The 23,492-nt window shown below is 36.6% G+C and overlaps 1 protein-coding gene across 5 annotated transcripts in view; it reads left to right on the top strand.

The window, feature by feature from the left end:
- atp2c1 (ATPase secretory pathway Ca2+ transporting 1) overlaps positions 1 to 23,492 on the top strand; it is a 44,908-nt gene continuing 21,416 nt past the window's right edge. The window contains exons 1-3 of one of the 5 annotated variants that reach the window (XM_030158065.1): positions 1 to 60; positions 20,148 to 20,252; positions 20,350 to 20,466. In XM_030158065.1, coding sequence (XP_030013925.1) covers positions 22 to 60; positions 20,148 to 20,252; positions 20,350 to 20,466 — 261 coding nt within the window. In that variant the 5' untranslated portion in view covers positions 1 to 21. Of the gene's footprint in view, positions 61 to 7,669; positions 7,733 to 15,464; positions 15,598 to 18,953; positions 18,978 to 20,147; positions 20,253 to 20,349; positions 20,467 to 23,492 lie in introns of those variants that run through there. The other 4 variants (XM_030158066.1, XM_030158068.1, XM_030158069.1 and 1 more) reach the window with 4 other exon arrangements.

The following is a 23,492-nucleotide window of genomic DNA, read 5'->3' as shown; positions in this document are numbered from 1 at the left end:
TTTGTGAACTTAACGCAACGGATGATTTCACGGAAGATGCTGAAGAAACGGGAGCTGCTGGTAAGTTTACTAATTACTGACTTGTGGTGTTAGAAAACTGCCTGTGCTTCGACCACGGTCCGCCTCAGAGTCTGTGAAGGACACACTTGTAAAAGCTGTAAACCTGCGGAGGTAGACCGTCAGCCGGTCCGCCAGCGGGATGTTTGTTTAGTTTAGTCCGGGAATGGAGCGCTGTTTTCGGCTTTAGCCTGGTGCTGTCACCGGGGACGCTAACGTTAGCTGGCTAGCCTCTCCCTGTCTGACACTGCTGTTTGTGGACACATTTGTGGGTAAGTGCCGCGGGGTTTGGTGTTGTTGAAGCGGGTAATGTGTACCGTTGGTGCTTTGTGCCTCTCGTCCTGGTTGTGTGTCTGTCCGCCTGCTAACGCCAAGTGCCGGCGGTGGTGTCACGGAGCTAGCCCGCTAACCGAGCTAATGTCAGGCTAAGTGCCCGGTACATGTCTGATATCTAGGCTGTCCAGGTGTCCCACCGTGTTCAGGACACCACAGCATTCAGAGCAACTAAAACAAGAGAAATGAATAAATGTTACCAATCTAGTTAACAAAATGACCCCCCAAAATCAATAACATGAACAAAATAATCGTAAAACCTAGCAAAATAATCCACTAAACGAACTACAATGAATAAATATTACCAACATAGTCAATAAAACGATCCCAAAAATAAACAAAATTGTCATCAAATTGAACAGAAATTAACTAAATAATGCATAGTATGAACGGAATCCTCCACCAAATCACCAAAAATGAACAATGTACTGAAAAAGTTCACCAAATGTCTAAGAGAATGAGCAAAGAAAATGAGAATGATCAAAGCTGAACAGAATAGAAACAAAACATTAATCGTACTCTCATTTATGTGCAGCTAAAAAGCAATTATTTCTGTAAAGAAAACAGTCAGAAAATACAGCAAACAACGTTTTTAAGATAAGATAAGGTAGTCCTTTATTAGTTCCACAAGGGAAAATTCCAGATTAACAGCAGCAATAGTGGAGTACAAACAAAGCACACAAGAGCAAAAAAGAGCAAAATCAAAAATAAAGACAAGTCAAAAAAGCTGTAAGTACTATTTTTATGGCTGTGCACATGCTGATCATGCCACAAGTTGGATAGGGGAAATAGTCACATGTACACTTATACACATATCTACACACATAGACATGTCCACAGATTATACATATGAGTACAGTTTATTGCACAGAATTATTTGGAACAGTTTCTGTTGTGGAGCCTAACAGCTGCAGGAGGGAAAGACCTGCGATGCCTACTGCAACTAATGCCAATACACACTGTCCTGTAACTAAATAAATAAATACACATACAAATACCTCTCCTTCACACACTTCAGCAGTATCATCCTGTCACTTATGGAGATCCAATAGGTTGATTCATGACATTCAGGTGTCTTCTGTGATGACACTTGGTGAATCCTCACAGACTCTTCTAAAAAATCTGGATAAAATAACCCCATTTAATTTTTATTCACATGTATTAATTGCAGATTGCTTTTATTAAACACAGTATTTTTTCATCAGTTTAACGTGTTGCTCCCGGTGTAGTGACATGTATAAACTTGTTAAACGTGCTCCTTTTCATCTGTAGTGCATCAGCCTTTTAATGTCGTTTTTAGTGTGAAATAAGCAGGTAAAATGCTAATATAAATACTATCCTGAACCTTCATGTAATTTTGTTGTTCAGATGTTGTAGGTCAGTAAAGGGTGGTGTCTAGAAAGTAGTAGTAGTAGAATTACCATCAATTGCTTTGTTTATCCATGTTGTCATTCTCAGCCTATGAAAACCACAGTTATTGCCATATTAATCAATAATGAAAATAGATTTTAATCTCAGCCCTACTTTGGGATTAACTCTTGAATTTGTTGCTTTTGTCCGAATACAAAATCTGATAAGGAGGATGGTTTGAATGGGTTGTTTTCACCAAATTAGTCATTAAAGTAATCGGTGTAATGATGGATAATGTGCAGCTCTAGGTTCTAATTAAGTGTGAAATGACTGTTTGCATTTTGAAGCAGATAAAATGAAGCATTAACTAAAGGGCATTTCTACTGCTCTACAGATGAACAGTGTAAATGTCTGGTGAATAATGTGTAGTTTGAGATAAACAGTGAGTGTAACATGAGAGCTACTGCTCAATGTTTGACAGTTGACGTTATTAGATTAAAACTGGGCTCATGTGAAGTGGAAATGTGTCGGCTGATCCGAGGGACTCGTAATGGATTCACACAGAGAGGGAGGTTTTTATTGATCCCAGAGTCTTCACAGAGACCGAGACCAATGCTTAAAATAACTATCTGATGCCAGTGTTATTTTCTATTTATTTTGTAGAAACCTGCAATATAAAAAAACACTCAACTCTTAAAGTCTTTTATTAAACTGTCTGTAGATTATCTTAAATTCAGTCACACATACTTATGAAACAGACCAACATTGAACAGAGAAACGTCGTATCTGCTGATACCTGATGTTTGAGGGACAGATCTGTGTCTCCCTAGTGCATCATGTCCCTTAAGGGTTTAGAGTCTATCTGTGTCTGATGTAATTTTGTTGACATTTATTCAAAATAGTCAGTGATCACAAATACTTCATCTACATCTAGTTGGAATATTTACCAAGTGTAGTTGGTCCTGAAATACTTTTTAACTCGAAAAGGCAGAAAATGCACAGGTGTAACTTGTATTATTAGACATGAAGTGTTCTCCTGAGGCAACATGAAGTGGCTATCTGTAGTATTTCTTCTTTCAGACATTAAAAAGTGGCTTGGAATTATCAGTATCATTAGAGTGTTTAGAACAGTGGTTCTCAATCTTATTTGAATAAAAGCCCCTTACATCATCCTGAGGATTTTCATGGGGGATTTTGGGGAGCAGTGCAGTAAGTAAGTAACACAACAGACCTCAATGCGGAAGACCAGGGTGGGTGGGGTGGGTGGTGGGGTGCAGGAGACGTACATTCAGATTCAGATTCAGAAACTTTATTTATTCCTTACGGGCAATTTATTTGCAGCTTACCACAGACATCAGCCCAAACATCAGCCCACATCCAAAGTGCGATGTGACAAACATAAATAAATCAGTGCACAAATACAGGACTATAGGGATGTAACAATATGAAAATTTCAAATCACGGTCATTGTGACCAAAATTATCACAGTTATCATTATTATCGCGGTATTGTTGAAATGTGCTCAAAATGTTCAAAAAGTACTGATACACACACTGAAATAATTTGAAAAAATAAAAAAACTAATAAAATAATCGGCACAATGTACTTTCTGTTGCAGAAACATTCAAATATTAACATGTAAACATCAAACATACAAATGTGCATTAAAGATATGTATTTATGTGTATTTTTGCACATCTTTTGTCTACTTTAGTATGTTTTTAGTGTCTTTTTGCATATTTTTTGTATACTTTAGTGTATTTTTGCTTACCTTTAGTATACTTTAGTATGTTTTTAGTGTATTTTTGCATATTTTTTGTATGTTTTTGTGTATTTTTGCATATTTTTATTGTAGTTTAGTATATTTTTAGTGTATTTTTGCATATTTTTAGTGTAGTTTAGTATATTTTTAGTGTATTTTTGCATAGTTTTTGGGTAGTTTAGTATATTTTTAGTGTATTTTTGCATATTTTTGTATACTTTAGTGTATTGTTCGTGTAATGGTGTGAGAAACGTTTGTATTTGTCATTATTTCTAGTTTATTCTGTTCTTATTTGACTGATTCTGATCCACTTTAGCTCATACTTGTCTACATGTGGAACCTGAACCACCATGAGTCCAAAACAGTGAATGCTAAACATACAAATGTGCATTAAAGATGGTACTTTAGAGCCATTGTTGGACCATTTTCCATATCACGTTTGTGTTCAAAGTGCAGTAATCAAACACGGTTATCATGATAATTAGAATTTAAACGGTAATACTAACCTTTGGGAATTTTACTGCGGTTAATCGTTACATCCCTACAGGACTATTGAACGTAACTACAAATAAATGCATTTAAATAATTAACAATAAATAATCAATAAATACCAATGCAAATACCAATCTGAATTCACCATTCCGATAACACGCTGGTAGTAGGAAAGTGGCAGCACAAGCAGCGCTGGAAACAACATTTCTTCTGATATGGATACTTATACATTGTGATGGATAACACTGACTAATGCCCCCCATTTGTGCCTCAGTGCCCCCTCTCAGCTTTCAGTCTCATCAGAAACAAGCTATGTTTTATACTGTGACGCAAATGTTCGAAATGTTAGAATTTATTGGCAAAAGATAGTTTTATATCCCATTAATGCACATTCACTATTTTTCTTAAAGGCCAAAACCGTAGAATGCGAGTAATTTTTTTTTCCTGGAGAAAGTAAGGGTTTTTTGTCATATATATATATATATATATATATATATATATATATATACACTTTTTTTTTTTTTTTTTTTTTTACATTATCTAACACTAAAACTAAACTTTATGTAAGGTTATGGAAACTTGCCTATTATTAGAGTTGTCAGTAACACCTGAGTCTTTTCAACATAAATCACATTTATTCTATTTATCAGTGTTCAGCAGGGAAACTAAACTACAATTAAACCTTGACAAAAGCAACAGGTATTTTACCTGAAAGTTTAATTTGACTAAATGCAAACCTGTGGATCAGGGACAGACTGTGATTCTGAGGTTTAGTTGTTAAAGAGGTTCAGTGATGCAGCCCCAGTTTTCAACAGCATTGTGATCCTTTTCTTCAGCTGGTTTTGGTTTTGCGAAAGTTTTGTCCAGCAGTGAGATACTCAGCTGGATCCAGGTCCGACAGTTCCTCTTCTTGGGCTTAAAAAACATTTTGTAGATTTTCTGTGACAGCTCCGATCTCATTCTGATGGTCCAGGTCTACATGTGTCACATGTTGATCCCATGGTGTGCAGGTGACTTGTGTCATCAGTTCATTGTATTTGATTTGATATGTGAGATGTGAGGTAGAGTTCATGTCCTGCTTTATATGTGAACTCAATCCTGTAAAAGAGCCTGAACAAACAGATGGAGAAGTTTTAGTGTAAACATACATTAGATCACATGGCCCCGATGGTTCAGGAGTTATTCATCACCATCAGATCAATTCGAGGGAAATGCTGAAGGAAATAATTTCAGTGGTTTTGTGTGATCAGATTGCTATGAGATTAATCTTTAACAGTGTAATTTCTGATGTTCCTGCTTATCATTAATGTCAGTTAACCTGCAGATTAATTTCTCTACTAGAATATTCTCCATTCCGGGGGAGTTTATTCACAAACTAACAGCCTCAAACCTGAACATTTGTCACTGACCATCTGGAGACTGACAAAGGCAGAGAAGTGGATAAATCTGCACAGTTTGAGAAGTAAAATTGTTTTTGTTGTTGTTGTTATTGTTTTATTACTGAAAAATCACTGCAACTAGTGCGGCAGCTACTAAATATTTTCATTGTCTTTTAATTCAATAGCTCTTGGGGTAAAAAATGATGTAAAATGTCTTGATCAATGTTTTCTTAAATGTTATAGTTAATGCAGATAGTTTACTGTCAAAGAAAAAAAAATCATATTCAGCCACTGGCATTTAAAAACTTCTAGAGCTACAAAATGTTTAATCCATTTTGAAAGATTCAACCTATCACGACGCTTAAGTAATTCAGGCAAAATGGGTTTTTTCAGTTTTTAGCATCATCATGTGTCTGAATTGGATATTCAGAGGTTCCATAATGAAGGTAGAAACACCATTATGTTCCTCAGTGTTGATTCATCAATAATATCGTGTAGGTTGACAATGAATGGTGGTTTTAGATGCTCATTCTCATGTTCATTTAATGAGTTTAGTTAAAGATATAATAAGCTGTGAATGTCTACATGGTTGACAAAATAAATATGGGTAAATATCTGCTTTTTTACAGAGCCCCTTTGGTGACTTGTGAGAAAAAAAAAAAAAATGTGTGGCCACGAGTTAGTAATGCATAGCCATGAGATAAGTAACTTGTGTCCACGAGTTACTACTAATGTGTGACCACAAGACAATTCACCTACGAGACTGCTGTGTAGTGTAGCACACTGATTTGATGCCCTTACCAACATGGAACACTTCAGTTTGATTTCAATTTATTTCCACCTTGGTATGAACTACCGTGATATCCTTAGATTAAAGTAATGGCCATGCAGCAATGGCCACATATTACTAACTCGTGGCCAGGTATTACTAACTTGTGGCCACGTCTTAGTAACTTGTGGCCAGGCATTACTAACTCGTGGCCATGCATTACTAACTGGTGGTCACGCATTACTTACTTGTGGCCACGCATTACTTACTTGTGGCCACGCATTACTTACTCGTGGCCACGCATTACTAACTTGTGGTCACGCATTACTAACTCGTGGTCACGCATTACTAACTCGTGGTCACGCATTACTAACTCGTGGCCACGCATTACTAACTCGTGGCCACGCATTACTAACTCGTGGTCACGCATTACTAACTCGTGGTCACGCATTACTAACTCGTGGTCACGCTTTACTAACTCATGACCACACATTAATATTTTTTTCCTCACATCACCAAAGGGGGCTCCGTAGCTTTTCACTGAAAATGCAAAGAATATCATTACAGTTAGGAAAAAGTAATCTGAAATATCCAAGTTCAACTTTCTGACAGAAATATTTGCAAACATTAGGACGTAGATGTGTTTTTAAAAAAGGCTCAGATTGATTGAATATTAGAATAATTGGTGATTAATTGAATACTTGCCACCTGATCACACAGTGGAATAATGGACGCAGCTGTAACTCAAAGCTTCAGCTGGTCCTACATTAATCGGGGCAGATTAGAATTTTTCCAGAGATGAATTGATTAGATGCTGCAGCTTAATGATCTGATTATGAACTGTGATTGATAAGTATTGACACATAATGATGTAATACTGGTGGATTGTCAGAAATATGTATATCTCCTGAATAAAGAGAGTTGAAGATGAACTGAATAATCAATCATTTGAAGAGAGCCTGTTAAAATCTCATCAGATCAGTCTGGTTGAGAACATAATGAGCTGTTTGGTCACTAATGGACACGAATGGAGCTGGTATTGATTTTCTGATCGACTGGAAATGACTCGACAGTTGTTTGTAATGTGGGCGTATTTCAGGCTAAAACTCACTCCTCGTCATGTGTGGATATATTAGTTTGGAACGTGGGCTTTGTACTTCGAGCATTTAGCGGGTGCCTGATCTAGATAAACTTGATGTACAGACTGGGTTTAGCAGTGAAAGCTGCTCTTTGTGTTGCAGTTTGACATGAAGACGTTTAATCAGCTTATGCTGAACAGTGAAGGGTCCGACCTCAGCAGGATGCGGGTATGTGGTTCAGGATCTGTGTCATTTAATCCTCAGGTGTGTTTGCTCTGAGCTTCTACCTGCTTTAGATAAGAGGAGGAGGTGGAGTGGTGTGGACCCTCCTCCTTTCCCTCACCATACATCTCTGTTCAGTCTATTCATCTAGTGGTTTGTTCATATTCTTTAACTCCGTGTGTTTACGTCGGCTTCTCTTTGACTTAAATCCTTCTGGAGTTTGTAAAGGTTCGGCTGCAAATGAGACAAAATGAAGTCAGTGGGCATCAGCAGGAGTTCAGATCAGCAGGTCTGTAGGACTTTAAAAACTCACAAATACAATCAAATCTGTCACTACAGTGGCATCAGTCTATTTCTTCGGTTGGTAATCATGAAAACATTGGAAGCTGAGTTAAGTGTTTCCTTTGTTTGACAACTGAAATGGAAAATAACACCTGTTTGTTGTAAAACATTAATCATGGCTACAAGTAATGATTATTTTCAGTGCTGAGTTTGGTTTGGTTTTGATTAATCAGTTGCTTGGTTTATAAAACACGGTAAACAGTTGTTTCTCAAAACTCACAACAAAAAAAGCTGGAGTTGGACAATCTTTGTTTCGTAAGAAATTGCACTGACTGATTTTTGATGATCAGAAAAGTGGACCGTTTACCTACTTGGTTGAAGACTAACCTATAATGGATGAATGTTTGTGGCAAACTTCTGTTCCTTGTGAATGTGTTGCTCCTGATTAGATCCACAGACTTGTGTTGACTTATGTTTGTATCTTGATTTTGTTTTGACAGAAAATGAATTGATTAGATGATAAATTGTTTATGAGATGAAAAAAAACTAGATTAAATTTTTGGGCCAGGTCATCCAGCTGAATTTTATTTTGATTAATTTTGAACCACAAATGATGAACTTGTATGTGCTATATATTTGTCTGCAAATATTCCAGGTCAGAATGGTTCACACAGGTGCTGATGCAAGTTTGTAACAGTTGTCTCTTGTTCAAGAAAAGATTATTTTTAAGAGCCTGTTTTATTTTAACATTTTATTTAACATTTATTGAATTGAAAAGGTTAGATGAGAGACTGGAACATGTTTACATCCCACTGGTTGTTTATGCGTGCTTAATCCAAAAATTTTAACTACTAGATTTTATTAGATGTGTTCATGATTTTGTGTCACGGTAACAGACAGCCAAAGAGCATTCCTGTTTCCATGGTAATTAACTTTGACTTCTGGCTGTCTGCAGTGAGTTGTTGCTTGGCTTCATCACATGGATATAACATGTTTTTGCTTTGTGGAGTTATTTTTCACCCTGTGAGAAAACAATTTGAGCAGAAGTTTTCAGTTTCAGTCACTATTAAACACACAGCCTCACACAGACCCCTGTGGGCTTCATAATAAATGCTGAATATCTAATGTCAGATTTGTTGGGGGGGAATAACTTTTATGTGGTATTCCAAAGACAAACATTAATGTTACCAGGCATCTTTGCTAACAATAAGTAGTTGGCAAACAAACAACAGTAATGTTGCCATTAACATTAGTACTGAGCTTATCTCCTTGGTTCGACACTCATTGTTTCAGATCGCGCTGGTTCAGGGTCTGGTCCTGTATTTGTTTCATAGGACCTATGAAACAGGTCCTATGATCCTAAGTTATTGGATTGGGATCTGGTTTGGATGTACATTTGTGTGTAAAATGTTGCTTGTGTAGCTTGTTTTATTTTCTGCATTGTAATGTAAAATTAATTCACATCATCAGCAACATATTCAGGTGAGACTCTGCCTGCCACAGTATTTTCAGGTCATTATGAGGACCTGTCCAGACAAAGACGGTTTCAGTCGTATCTGCAAAAATTTTGTGTCAGATAGGCCTTGTGTCCACACAAAACTGAAACTTTTTGAAACTGGGTCCCAGAGTGGATACATTTGAAAATGCCGGTCTTGCATCTTCACCTGTACAAGCAAACCACAACTTTTCTAAAAGGATGATGTCATAGCTACACCGTTCTAACTTTTCAGTCTGGAAGCAAGACGCCACTTCACAACAATAACAACAACAAGAACAACAACAACGGAGGACTTCAGAGTTAATGCTCATGCAACAACAGCTATTGAGCTTATTGGAAATATTGAATCCAAATCTTCAGCTATTCTTTCATTACAATTAGCAACAAACAACCATAGCTAACAATATTCACTCCATGCTGTTGGATCTACCGCAGAGAGGGGCAACCAGGAGGAAATATTGGATCAGACCTGGTTGAACCAAGCAAGCTTTATGTGCGTGTTCCACATCATCTTCTCCATTTTTTGCAAGAGCATTACAATGCCTGGCATTTGTAGTACATCGTTTTCAGTCATTTTCAGTGGTTTCATGTGGACACAGATATTTCCTGAAATGACTCCGTGTTTACAGAGCACTTTTTTGAAAGTGACAAAGAAAAAGAACGGATAGGAAAGATGCGGTTTCATGTGGACATGGCCTTAAACTGTGGCAAAGCAAAACAGACTATGAAACCCCACAGTCTGTACCGTTAATGTGAACCTCTTAGCTGTGTTGAAATGCTGCTCCACACTTTGACCCTCAGTTCAGTGTCATTTGTGTGTTTCATGCATGCTAAACCAGATTTGTCAAATTTTTCTGTCATGACTCAAGCATAACTATCATGTCTTCTGCGTCACAAAATCATAGTGAATTTTCTGACTTGAATAACAGTTCACTGTACCAGTAATGAACTACATGTCTTTGTTGTGTAAATATTCATATAAATAACTATTCAGTGGTGGTTTTAATCCATAAATCATCTCTAATCCCCTGAGGCGGTCTTTCCTCTGTTGGATCTGACTCAGTATCTGGTTCAGTTGAGTGTGTTTTAACCTCTGTGTCATGTGACTTGTCTCAGAGGTCAGCTGATGTATCTGCCATAGAGTTTCCTGAAGCTGCAGGTCAGTCACTGAAAGTGAAGTGAAATGAACACCTCAGTGTGACTCTAACAGCATTTCTGGAACCGATCCAGTCCTCATCCCGGCTTTAACTGGATTCCTGGTCTCTGGTCGAGCAGAGACTGAAACAGGAGCTTTAGTCAGTAAAACCCTCAGACACTGCTTTTATTATTATCATAAGTATTATTAAATATCTGTCCCTTTATGAACTGTCTGTGACCTTTGTTCATATCATCTTTTCCATCTGATGGAAACGACAAACCAGAAAAACAAAAAGACTTCATTATCATGTCATAACTAGACATTTTCATGTTCTAAGACATGCCTTTGGGTGTTTGACACAGGTTGAAATAGTCTTGATTTGTTTTTGCTGTTTTTACTTTAACTAGAAATTGCAACTACTTGTTTTTATCTGTCTGTCAAAATAAACTTTTTGTCAATGATAAATGCTTAATTTGTGTCGGAACAGATGGAGAATTTGTAATATTTTTATACTTTTTTGGATTTTTTTTTTTTTTTTTTTTTATGTATATGTGGGTGCTTCTATGACACTGGGTTCATTTTGGTATCTGGCACTTTGCCAGGTTTTTAGATCCAATAATTAAAGAGAAATTTAGACATATCTCCCCCTAGGATGTACCTAATGATGACCACAGATAAATGCAAAAAAAATTGTATTCTTGCTCTGAGCCATCCCAAAAGTAATGAATTTTTAATAAAATATTGGGGCCAAAAATAGGACCAAAACTGGGACATGAAAAGCTACCTAGGTGTCATTGCATTTTATCTGGAAAACATGGATTGAAATTTTCTTATATAGCATTATAAATAAAGACACTGTGTTAAATTTGAGGATCCTAATGTTTTTTCTAATCCAGACATGCAGGTTTTTCATTAATCAGCAGTTTCATTCCAGGTTTCGCACGTAACCCATTGTGTCCACTCGTATTACCTGCAGAACCTGCCCATTTAAACACATAGGTCTATAAATTGTGAGTGGTTTTGCAACAGCGGTCCTTTTTGTGAAACATTGTGCCTTGCATAATTAGTTTTATTCCCAAAGTGTGCCTGTGAGAGAATAAAGAGATATTTGAAAAAATAGTCGTGTGCAATTTTCATATCCTTTTTACCGTGTTACATGTGGATTTTTGTATAAAAATGATATAAAATTGTGTTTTATCTGAAAAATAGTTTATCTTTTATCTCAGTAAATATTTATTTTTAGATAGACCCAAAATGCTTCCAAACTTGCTTCATAACATTAGTCTACATCTGGTTTGAATTTTTAGCCCCATGTCCTGTTCTTAGGGACCAGTTTCATAGAAGCACCCATATATAAATGCTGATTGAAACCAGGCCTCATCAGTAACTTTAGTGTGTGAAGGAGTGTAAATCTTATCAGTGTTCCACAGTACTTCTTGTCATGTATGCTATGAACCTCTTGATAGTTTTAAGTTCTTGATTTAACTCTCCACATTCCCAACAGAAATGTTTTTAATCTTTTATCTTAGTTTTCCTCAGGACATCAATAGGAGATCAGAACTGAAACATAAATGTACATTATGCATGCAATGCTAGTGCACTGTTTGTTTGTTTTTTGCATTTTTTAATCTGATATAGGTTTGTGTGTGCAAGCGTATGTATGTTGTAATGCATCAGTGAACTCAAGTTTGTAACAGATAAGAATGTAGTTGTTACAGTATTTTTTTTTTTTTCTCAAAATGAGACGAAGGTGGAACCATCTTCATCATGTGAACCTTGCCTTTAACACTTAACCAGTCACAGATTTTAAAAGCTCTAGTAATTATATGGTTGAAGAAAAGAATTGTGATCACGTTAAAACAGTTTTGTAACCACAACTATTGTTATCAAACAAGCACTTCTTCACGTAATCAAGAAGAGTCGATGTGATCACAGCTTTTACTGATTTTCATGTTTTCTTCACAGTTTAGACAGATGGCAACACATGTAGGAGGTCTTGGATTAAAAAAACGATCGGTGTGATAAATCCTTTGACATTTTGCATCAGTGGTGCCACATACAGCCCAATATGATCGTCAGTGGGTCAGACCAGTAAAAATAATCCCAATAATTTATAAATAATGCCAACTCTAAACTTTTCTCTAAGTTTTAGGGTGGAAAAAAAGGACACTTATGTTATGAAAATATTTACATCTACAAACTATGCTTTAAAAGATATGAATAACATGATCAACAATGAACAACCTGGAATTTCTTAAGAAAATAGTGCAATTTTAGCAATAGTATGTGTCAGCTTATCATTTGTGCACTATAATTTACAGATTGCAGTTATGCTAAGGCACAAAACATTTACTAACAGGTGCTATATTGTTTAAGTTGCACTTACCTCACTTAAGACATTTCAGGTTGTTCACATTTTTTGTGAAAGGATACTTTGTAAATGTAAACATTTTCATGTAATTTTACTAATGATACTGTATAAAGTGAATGTTAGAAGTAAAACTAAAAAAAAAAAGATCTAAATTGTTTTTACAAAAGTTGATTGAATAGTTATATAATGCTGCTGTATTTTCTCCAGTAGTACACTCAAAGCAATATATAATAATGCCCTTGTTTCTGAGATAATGCATGATAGAGAAACAGGTCCATTATGAGACTTATTATGAGATTTTATTGGAGTTACTGATTTACACATGGGGTTTATCCTGTATGTTTCTGAAGCTAATGGAGACTGTAAATGAGGAAGAAACATAGAGCTAAATAGGTGATTATTTGTGTCAGATTGTTTGAAGTGACATTTGTCATTGATTGTTTTACATGTTCGTTATCTTATTATCAGTGATAAACATGGTATTGTTTTTGTTTGTTTGTTTGTTTGTTTTTAATGGACCAATGAATTCACTGGTGTCTGACAGGCTGTGAGTGGTTTACTGCTGAACTGAGGCTGAAGACATGAAGGAGGTAACATTTCAGTAGAATGGGAAGTGTCATTTAGAACTGATACAAGATGTGAAGTTGAAAAACTGGAGACAAGGCAATATGTAAACAGGAAAAAAGTCTTAACCTGTGTCCACACTTTATCAAACCTGTGTCAGTTCTGGAGATAGAGCTGCTTCACTCCTACTTCATCTCATTATTTAGTTTTTATTAGTGGTTGTAAAAGCAACTCTGAGGTGAATTAATTTCTACTGGAGAACATTTACTGAGTGGAAGTGCGACCAGTTCGATTTTTACAAAGACTCAAAACTAGAAAATGAATATAAAGTGAATCTGTTCACTGTTTGTCATGGAAGGAGGAGGTCAGTTACAGCTATAACCTGGGTTTGGCTGTAGTGAACTCATTCTACCTCAGCCTGTAAAGGTGTTCATGTTGTTGTGTTTAAACAGAAACTGACACTGCAGGTGTATATGACACGCCTTATACACCATGTAACAAACGCAACACATGACTCATTAAGTCGTGTATGAACATACGGACAGTTGAGTCCCTGTCGTGTTTTATGCGACACAGTGGAGGCAGTGTATCTGCAGAGTCCTGGGTCTGGATCTGGATCCTTGTGGACTCTGAGCCTGTTAATAGAGTTTGACCTGGATCTCATAGAGCTCTTGGGAAATGAAGTCAAAGTCTGCAGATTGTAATGAGGTCATGATGAAGGACGTTTACACCTGTTCACTCATTAACTGTAGATTTTATTAACACACACATCTACACACATTTTCCCTCTTTATGGAATATGAAATTATAGTGATATATTTTAGACAGTGAAAATGAAAATTCATTAATGTAACATTTTTAATCAGAAGTATGAAACCAAAACTACATTTTTGTGTGTATTTTTAACATATACAATGTGCATATGATATAATTGTTTTTCACATCCATTTTGATTTTGTTTTAAAGCGTATTTGAAAAATTCCATTTTGTATATATTATTGTAATTCAGTTTTATTATTATTTTCATAACCATGCTTAAATATTTTTGCAGCTAAACTGAGTTGTGAAACCCTAACATTTTTCTCTTGATGCTGATAAATTCATGGCAAAAAATTATTTAAAACATATAAAATAATGTTTGGGCTGCAGACAGTGACACTGTTACATGAGAAACATGCACATTCAGGTAACTAAACAAAAATCAGTAAAATCCTCAGGGTTGCTCATGTTGTCTTAATGAGTCACTCCATAATTCTCATCACAAGAATCACATTTAATACAGTGATTCTGTCGGCTCCTATTATCCTCTGGGTTTCAGGTTATTTTAAGCTCTGCTCTGTGATTTGAAACAATAAGGACACTGTCGAATTATTATAGGGATGTTGAAGAAGTAAATGTGTGAACAGAGGTCGTCACATATGTATTTTTCACCTACATTTATCTGAACCAGGAGAGAATCTGTTTGTCATTTAGATTGCTTCTGTTTGTCCCAATAAGAGTCTTGACCTTGATTTCACACAAAGTTAGTAATGTCCTGTAAAGCCATTTTAATTTAATCACAAATCAACCCCTCAGTTTCAATATAAAGCATTGAAAAACGCATAAACATCAGTTAATCTATGAGCTCAGTTTTTCATTTCACTGAAAGCAAAGGTGGAACAAAGTTGAACATAGCTGGCAAATGGCTTCTATAAAATGCAAAATGCTTAATACTAATAAAACATTTTAATGGCTTTAAAGTTTATTGAATCACATATGTTTAGTCACTAATATAGTAAGTTTGTCATTGAAGTGTCTTAGATTTTGTGGTTGATTAAAACAAACAATACAGACAGAAATAATAGGGCACATTTAATAATTCAACTCAGAGATTTTATTGCACTTGTAAATTTTTGTTACTTATTACTGGAGGAAAACACAATTCATTTATCCCAATACTTAAATAAGTAATTGTTTATTTACGTCATTTACACCAAGACTTTAGTGCTAAAATGTATCAGATTTTCAGTGAGAAAAGCCTCAAGTCCTACACATGTTTCTAAAGGATAGTTTAGTTCCAGGTTCACTGTGTCCTCCCATCCAGCAGGGGGTGTAGTCTGAGATCTGATCCGTCTTATGGAGGATCAAATCTATCCCCTAATCTGCCTCAGTGTGTTAAGACTGAACCTGTCCTCTCATCCTCAGTGTTTCCAGACAAGGGTTTGTGTTGACACGAGAAGGAAATAGAAGAAGAAGAATTGTGTGTTCAGTTAAAGATGAATTTACCGGCTGTCATCAGGACCAATCGGTAACCAGATACAGGTGAACATAAGTCACATGACACTATGTGTAGAAGTCTTCTAGTGTCTACAGGTATTGATCTGTTAACAGTTCTGGTGAGAATATTTTACAGGTTATAAAACTTGTACATTTACAAGAAAAGATGAAGATTAAAGGCATAAATTTAACAAGAAGTAACACATTTATGAGGGAAAAAAATCAGAACTTTTTTCTGAGATTATGAAGTCATAAATTTGCAAGAAGAAATTGAAAGCACAACTGTAATATGGTGTCGTACAACTCAGATGATTGCAAGTAAGACATTGAAAACATGAAGTAGAACAAAGCGATTCTGTCTCAGATTGAACCAAAGCACAGACGTTCAGGTTCCAGTTTATCTGAACATTTATGATAATGAGAAACTGAGTCCAGAAATCAGACACACAACACTATTACATATAAAACTAAACCAGAAACAGCACCAGCTTGAATTATAGTAAAAACATTCAGTTACAATTTGGAATATGAGCCTTAGTTCATCTTTATTTGTGATGTTTGTTTCTGCACTAGTTTCCTTTACTCAGATCTGTGTGATTGTGCTGCCGCAGCTGTTTTATTTTTGTGGTGAAACAGGTCTTTAATTTCACACAGTTGACATTTTAAGGCCTTAAAAAGTCCAAAATGTGCTGCTGCAGGTTGAAGTTTAAGAAAAGAATGTAATAATTGCAGATTCAGAAGTGACACTCACTGGTCCAGCATCTCTAAAATCTAAACTTCACTATTGAGGGTGAAACTGTTCCTGATGTAACAATGAAGATGAGCAGTGACATTCATCCAAACTGAGCCAAAACGATAGGATAAACAAATCAAATATTTTTTTCTGGTTTGAATTTCACCATCATATACGGTCATTTATTCTGACAGTCGTTTCTGACCAGGGATTTCCATGGTGAGAATAGTAACACCACACAGTTGACTTTGGTTGACTGTTTGCTTAAGTTGTGTGCAGAAGGTTTTCGACCTGTATCCGTATTGTACTAATATCAATAACATGGAGGATGTTGTATTTAATGTCTTGAGGTGAAACTAGGATCAACTTTGTTTTCCTTTAGTCTGTAACATCCATCTTTGCACAGTCGGGCTTTTGTGTTGTATATTTTGTAGTTTGTTTTCTCGTATCTATAGTAAATGTCTCCATTAGAATGTCTTTGCAGGAAATCTGCAAAATAGTGCTGCAACAGTGAATTGATTAAATAGATCCAAATTGATTCTTAAAAGAGTTGGCAACAAATTTGGTTGTCGATTTGTTGGGTCTTGAGCACGTTAGTATTGCTAGTCTCTAGCCGTAACAAGTCTAGGTAGCGGGCTAGTGCTCGGCCCAGTGGATATACACTACAAACAACAAATCTACATATACTTTATTTTATGAAGGGCCCACCACAACATTTACCTTTCATGCTACTGTACCCAAAGCCATTGCAGGATCATTAGTGATTTGTCTGCTTTGGATTAAATACCGATCTTTGAGAATTGAGTCTTTTGTGTTCATCTGATGAATCGATGACTTATTTAAATAATCTACAAATTAATCAATTATTAAGGTCTTTGTTAGTTGCAGCCCTACTGCAAAGCTTGCCTTTATGCTGGTATCCATCCATTACTGTGTGTTTCTGTGAATATTAAGAGTCAGTTAATCATCTGTTCCAGTTTGATGTGGTATTTTAAACAGTAACACACGATCTGAGCTGATGATTGAGGAGCTGTTGAAGTTTTAGTTTTAGTCTCTGAAGTAAACATCCAGTTTGGTTCATATAACATCTCAGATTGCTTAAGTTTATCAAAACTCAGTCTAACATTTGTTTCTGCAGTTTTTCATTCATAGTTTCATTCTGTTGCTCTTTCCATCTCATGTCATTTCTGTTTGTTTCTTGTAATAATACTAGGGATGGTCATCTTAATTACCTTCTGAAGCTGAATAATGTAGTCGGTCAGTCTTGATGCCATTAACATGTGCTCTCCACCCAAATGAAAATAAAAGTAATTTAAAAAAGACCAGCCGAAGAAGTGTTTGAACCACAAGTACACTATTACATTTTTTTACACTCAGGAAGAAAACAGTTGAGCTATAAATATTAGTTGCTCGTCTCTATGAAACATAAATCTTCTCTAATCTCTACTCCAAATAAAAAGTACACTCTTAAAAAAGGAAGCTGACTGTGCTTACAGTTGTTGATTATTCCTGCACATTTATAATTAGAGCATTCATTTCAGTTTCCTTGTTATCCACTGTATCACCTTATTCACTTTTACCTTTTCCCAATAAACAGAATTTTCCACCTCTCCCAATGATTTGTGATGTTTAGAGTGTTAATTTTCAGTATTTAAACTCATGTTTTTTAAATATACAAAACTGAAAATGCAAATTAAAAACAGCTGGATTGTCAGCTCATCTAATGCCTGGCTGCAAAACCTGTTGTTAAATATGAAAATTGACGTTTAAGCCTAAAGAAAATCTTGAGAATGTCTCACAAGGCATTTAACCTAAATACAGGGTTACGGGTTAATGTGTTTTGTCATTCGTGGGGTTGAGTAAGTGGGTCATAAATCTACTTACCCAGAGCCAGTTTTACTTGACCCCATATAATTGTTTGTCTTACATTTCTAAAATGACAGTCAATGTCATCGCATGTTACCCCCTTTTACAGTCGATCAGTCCTTATTGTTGAGGCTTGTTTAAGAAATGGATGAATGCAAGCCGGTCCTTTTATCGCTCTAAACTCCATCTGACTGACAGAACAACATCTATTCTAATTTCCACAAAGATAAATGAATGTGTGTAAATGACTGTGAGTAGGTTGCTGATTTAACAGCAGCTATAATAGAGGCTGGGAGGTTTGTTCCTTTAAGCAGCTGCTGTTCAGTCACTGTTTATTCATCACATTTATCTGTTAGGAGGCAAAATGATCATCGCACACAATCCACAGCTTCAGGTCATCGCTCAGATTTCACCTCCTCAAAGAAAAATATTGAAGGTAGCTGAGAAATACCTTGGATTCATCCTCCACCTTCTGCAGAAACACAACATTTGCCCAACTCCGATCAGCAGCTTTTACCATTTTTGTTTTGTTTTATCGGAAAAAACAGGAGGCAAAATTACTGAAACAACTTAATCCATTTTAATCCAATAGAAGTTTGACTAGATGTCAAACATTTCTCTGCTTGTGACGTCTAAAATTAGTCCTAGTGATGCAAAGGAAAACCAGTCGATCTAGTTTTGTATTGAGCGGGGAAGCCTTTAAAACCACAGTCATAGCACGTCTGTTGTCTACTAATGAAAACTCGTTCAAACTTACGTCGCCCACAGAGAAAACTGATCAGGGATTTACAAAGAATTGGATCGATGAGAATTAATGATGGAGGGGGTAAGAAATCAAACCTGATCTCTTTCTGTTCTGAATTATTGGTAAAAATCTGTGCTGTAAAATGTGCTGCAAAGCTCTGCCTCAGGGTTTAAAATACTTCTTAACTGTGATTTGAGAAGTGTCTTTACTCTGTTGGATATATTTTTTTATGTGTTGTTATCATCTTCATACCAGCTCTCTTTTGTCCTGTTTCAGTTGTTTTAATCCGCCTCATCTCTGAGTTCAGTTTCTCTGATTGAAGATGGTCTGATTGTAGTATTTTTAGCCTTTTCAAAAAAAAAATAGAATTATATCCGACTCGGATATTTCATACAATATTTTATAATCTGAGCTGTTGATTAAGAAGCTGATATATGTAAAAACCTGAGTCTGTGTTTTAGTTTAAGGCCATGTCTACACTAAACCACATCTTGTCCTATCCGATCTTTTTCTTTGTCGTTTTCAAAAAAGTGCTCCTTAAACACGAAGTCACTTCAGGAAATATCTGCCTCCACACGAGACCACTGAAAACGACTGAAAATGATGTCGTACAAATGCCAGGCTTGTACGTGGCATCGTAATGCTCTTGCAAAAAACGGAGAAGAAGATGTGGAGCATGCGCATAAAGCTTGCTTGGTTCTACCGGGTCTGATCCAGTATTTTCTTCTGGTTGCCCCTCTCTGTGGTAGATCCAAGAGCATGTAGTTAATATTGTTAACTATGGTTGTTTGTTACTCATTGTAATGAAAGAATAGCCAAAGATTTGGATTCAATATATTTTCAATAAGGTCAATAGCTGTTGTAACATGAGCACGAAGCAAGAAGTGGCATCTTGCCTCTGAGGTGAAAGATTAGAGAGGTGGGGCCGTGACATCATTTGTTTTAGAAGAGTTGTGGTTTGGTTGTATAGATGAAGATGCGAAACCGGCATTTTCAAATTTATCCACACAAAAAGTTGCGGTTTCATTCAGACGAAAGGCCTGTCCGACACAAAACCACCTTTGTATGGAAAGGGCCTTAGTCTCTGAACTGAGTATCTGATTTGTATCATGTAATGTCTCAGATTGTTTCACGGTTTTCACTGATTTGCCAGTTGAATCAGACCAGACTATTGTCATTAAACTCTATTAAAACTTTGCTTCTGTTAATTAAACTCAGTAAACAGTTTGTTTTCCTGTGTTTGTGCATCAGCTTTCCGACAGACAACCTTCCAGTGAAGATGAGACCATGGTCCCAGTACTAACATCCAGAAAAGCCAGCAATCTCCCCGTCAACGAAGTAGCTTGTGTCCTGCAGGTATGAAGATGTTCTCCAGCTGTTTGGGTGTTTCACATAGGACATGTTCAGAGAATCATGTAATGACTCCCCTGTCCCATTTCCCACAATGCCGTAGGCTGACCTGCAGCTGGGTCTGACCCAGGAGGAAGTGATCCGCAGGAGGAATTATCACGGCTGGAACGAGTTCGACATCAATGAAGAGGAACCGCTATGGAAGAAATACATCTCACAGGTGCTAAATACGATTTCTAACATGAAGGATGCATTGAATGTGGTGTTGTTGGTCCACTGTGGATGTTCATTTTGCTGTGTTTCTGTCATTCCTTCTTCAAATTCATAGTGTTCACATTTTGCTGTTTCTCACTTCCTTCTCTTGACAAAATGATGATGCTCAGCGACGTGACGAGCCTCCAGACATGTTCTCATCAGGCTCAAGATAAAAATAGTATGTTGTGTTTGTCCTGCAGCAGCTGGATATGACTGAAACTCTGCGTTAAAACGCAGACGCTAATTAATGAACTGAACAGCAGGAAGAGCACAAATACAAAGATAGGGCTGATTTACAATCAAACAAAAAGTGTCTCACAGTGACACGGCAGAGGTTCGTCTCAGTCACCTCTTTAATATCCTCCATGTTTAACCAATCAGGACTAAACACACAAAAACAAACAGGAAGCTGGGGTGGAATGTGAATGTCTCTGAACTGATGTGATCTGTTGTTTTATCCTCAGGTTCATGATCAGTGAGGATAAATATGTTGCAGTCACTAAACTTTTTAAATCATTTCACATCATAAAAAATTGCACTATAACTGTATACAAGCTGACACTGTTATGTTTATGTATATGGAGTTTCTTTTTATTTTACTTTCCTTACATTTTACATTATATGTTGTTTTTATAAATTTACTAGAGGGACAACAACTACTGGCAGAGAATTCCTTGTATGTGTTTGTTCTTGGCAAATAAAGATGATTCTGATTCTGATCATAAAAATAGACACAAACCAATTAAATTGGCTGTGGAAGAAAAATGTAGCTTTCAGTTGCAGAAAAACCAGAGTTCTTTGTTTCCTTCTGTGCATTTATGTTTCATGAACTGAATGACTGCAGATCCAAACCCAGACAGACACAGTACTGGATCAGGGAAGTTTGTGTCACATTTCAGCAGTTAAATAATGGAAGTAGCCACAGGGAGGGTCTGTCTGAGGCCTGTTGGTCCACATGGACCCTGACAAGGACAGAAACTGCCAAGAGGACCAGGAAATGGAAGATCAGAGGACAAACAGAGGACGAGGAGTCTGAGAACCAGCACAGAACTAAAACAGAGGCTAGGACTGAGGAGTCTTAGAACCAGAACCAGAACCTGAACAAAGAGGACTGAGACTTTAAGAACCAGAAAATGATTCAGATATAAAATGTAGAGGACAATGGGAGGAGAGATGTTACAAAGAGGAGAAAGTGAAGCAAAGATCAACAAATGTATTTTGAACTTTTAACAGTTTCATACAATGTTAAACTGCTCTCTTGCCTTAGAGTCTTTTATAGTAGAGGCACGATGACCTTTAATGATTTCCTCAACCTTAAAATTTAATCAAATTTCAATCCTGATGTTAGTCTTTGTATTTACAAAATAAGAAAATGCTGAAGTAAGGTGTTACAAACTCCAAAATAGAAACCTGATGCCTCTATGGAACTGAAACATGCATATTTACAGCATGAATTTTGGGTGTTAAATCTGGAAACATTTCACAAATGCAAAGATAATGTCAGAAACCACTGCCTCTGATAACTAGTGTTAACAGAAAACTAGTTACCAACTGACACACGAAACACATGCTCGTTTCCTTTTCTGTTGTCAAAATTCTGCCTCTGAAAGCATCTTGTCTGCAGGAAAAGCTGATGTGCTGTGCAACAGTTGTTAGAAACTTGTTGTGAAGACATGCATCAGAGTTTTGTCTAGAGCTGGATGTGGGATGATGTTTAATTCTTCACCTAACTGCAGAGCTCATGAAATTAACCAGCCACGAACAATTTAAACTTAAATGCACTCTGTACATTATGTTCTCACCTTAAAAAACACTTTCCAAAAATATCCCCCATCACAACAGGGTCCAGAAAGATCCCGGTTTCCAGATACAGTGTGTCCTTAGTTTGACCGGACTGTATGTCCCAGATTCAGCGCTGTGCATAGTGTAGCTGAATATAGGTCATCATCGCAAGCTGTGATTCAGAAACACCAACGTGAACTGTGAAAACAGCACTTTGTCACCTCTGGATCAGTGTTTAGTTTAAGGAAGCTCAGAATCTCTGGATCAGTTTTTAGTTTAAGGAAGCTCAGAATCCCTGGATTAGTGTTTAGTTCAAGGTACCTCATTCTTGCTCAGGGTTTAGTTTAAGGGACCCTCTGTATCCCTGTATGTGTCTGCATTTTCTGTATCTTTGTTTTCTTTCTCTGTGGGTAGTTTAAGGACCCCGTTGTAGTGGTCAGGGAAGCCTTCGCGAGTCAGAAGAGTTGAAACATTGACTCGAAACAGTTCTTTACCGTCACACTCCATATTTAATGTCTGCAGGGAAGCTCAGATATTCTTCACATGTCGCATAAGCACACTTTTGTTGTGGAAAAGGTAAATAAAGGGTTTTGAGAGTCCAAACTCATAAAACAAAAGCAGTATATCATACAGTTAGCAACTTGTGTCTGACTATGAGGTGGACAGGTTACGTCCTCACGTCAGTGTGTGTCACCATAATAATCAAAAGTATTTAAAGCAACAGTACACAGGGAGGCAATCATTACAGTGTGTTTTTCTCTTTCTGTGTAGTTTAAGGTTCCTGTCTATTTTCCCTCTGTGTTTATTTCAAGGACCATGTGTATTTTTCTCTCTGCCTGTTTCTCACATTGTATTTGTCTCACACTCTGTTTCTCTGTGTGTGTAGTTTAATGACCCTCTGTTTCTCTCTGTGTAGTTTGATAAACCTCTGTTTCTTTCTGTGCATAGTTTAATGACCCTCTGTTCCTCTACGTGTAGTTTAATGACCCTCTGCTTCTCTCTGTATGTAGTTTAATGACCCTCTGTTTCTCTGTGTGTAGTTTAATGACCCTCTGTTTCTCTGTGTGTAGTTTAATGACCCTCTGTCCCTCGATGTGTAGTTTAATGACCCTCTGTTCCTCTACATGAAGTTTAATGACCCTCTGCTTCTTTATGTGTAGTTTAATGACCCTCTGTTTCTCTACATGTAGTTTAATGACCCTCTGTTTC

Source organism: Sphaeramia orbicularis, chromosome 16, assembly GCF_902148855.1.
Source record: "Sphaeramia orbicularis chromosome 16, fSphaOr1.1, whole genome shotgun sequence".
Lineage (NCBI taxonomy): Eukaryota > Metazoa > Chordata > Actinopteri > Kurtiformes > Apogonidae > Sphaeramia > Sphaeramia orbicularis.
Note: the sequence above shows the minus strand (reverse complement) of the source record. Positions and strands in the feature narration are given on the sequence as shown.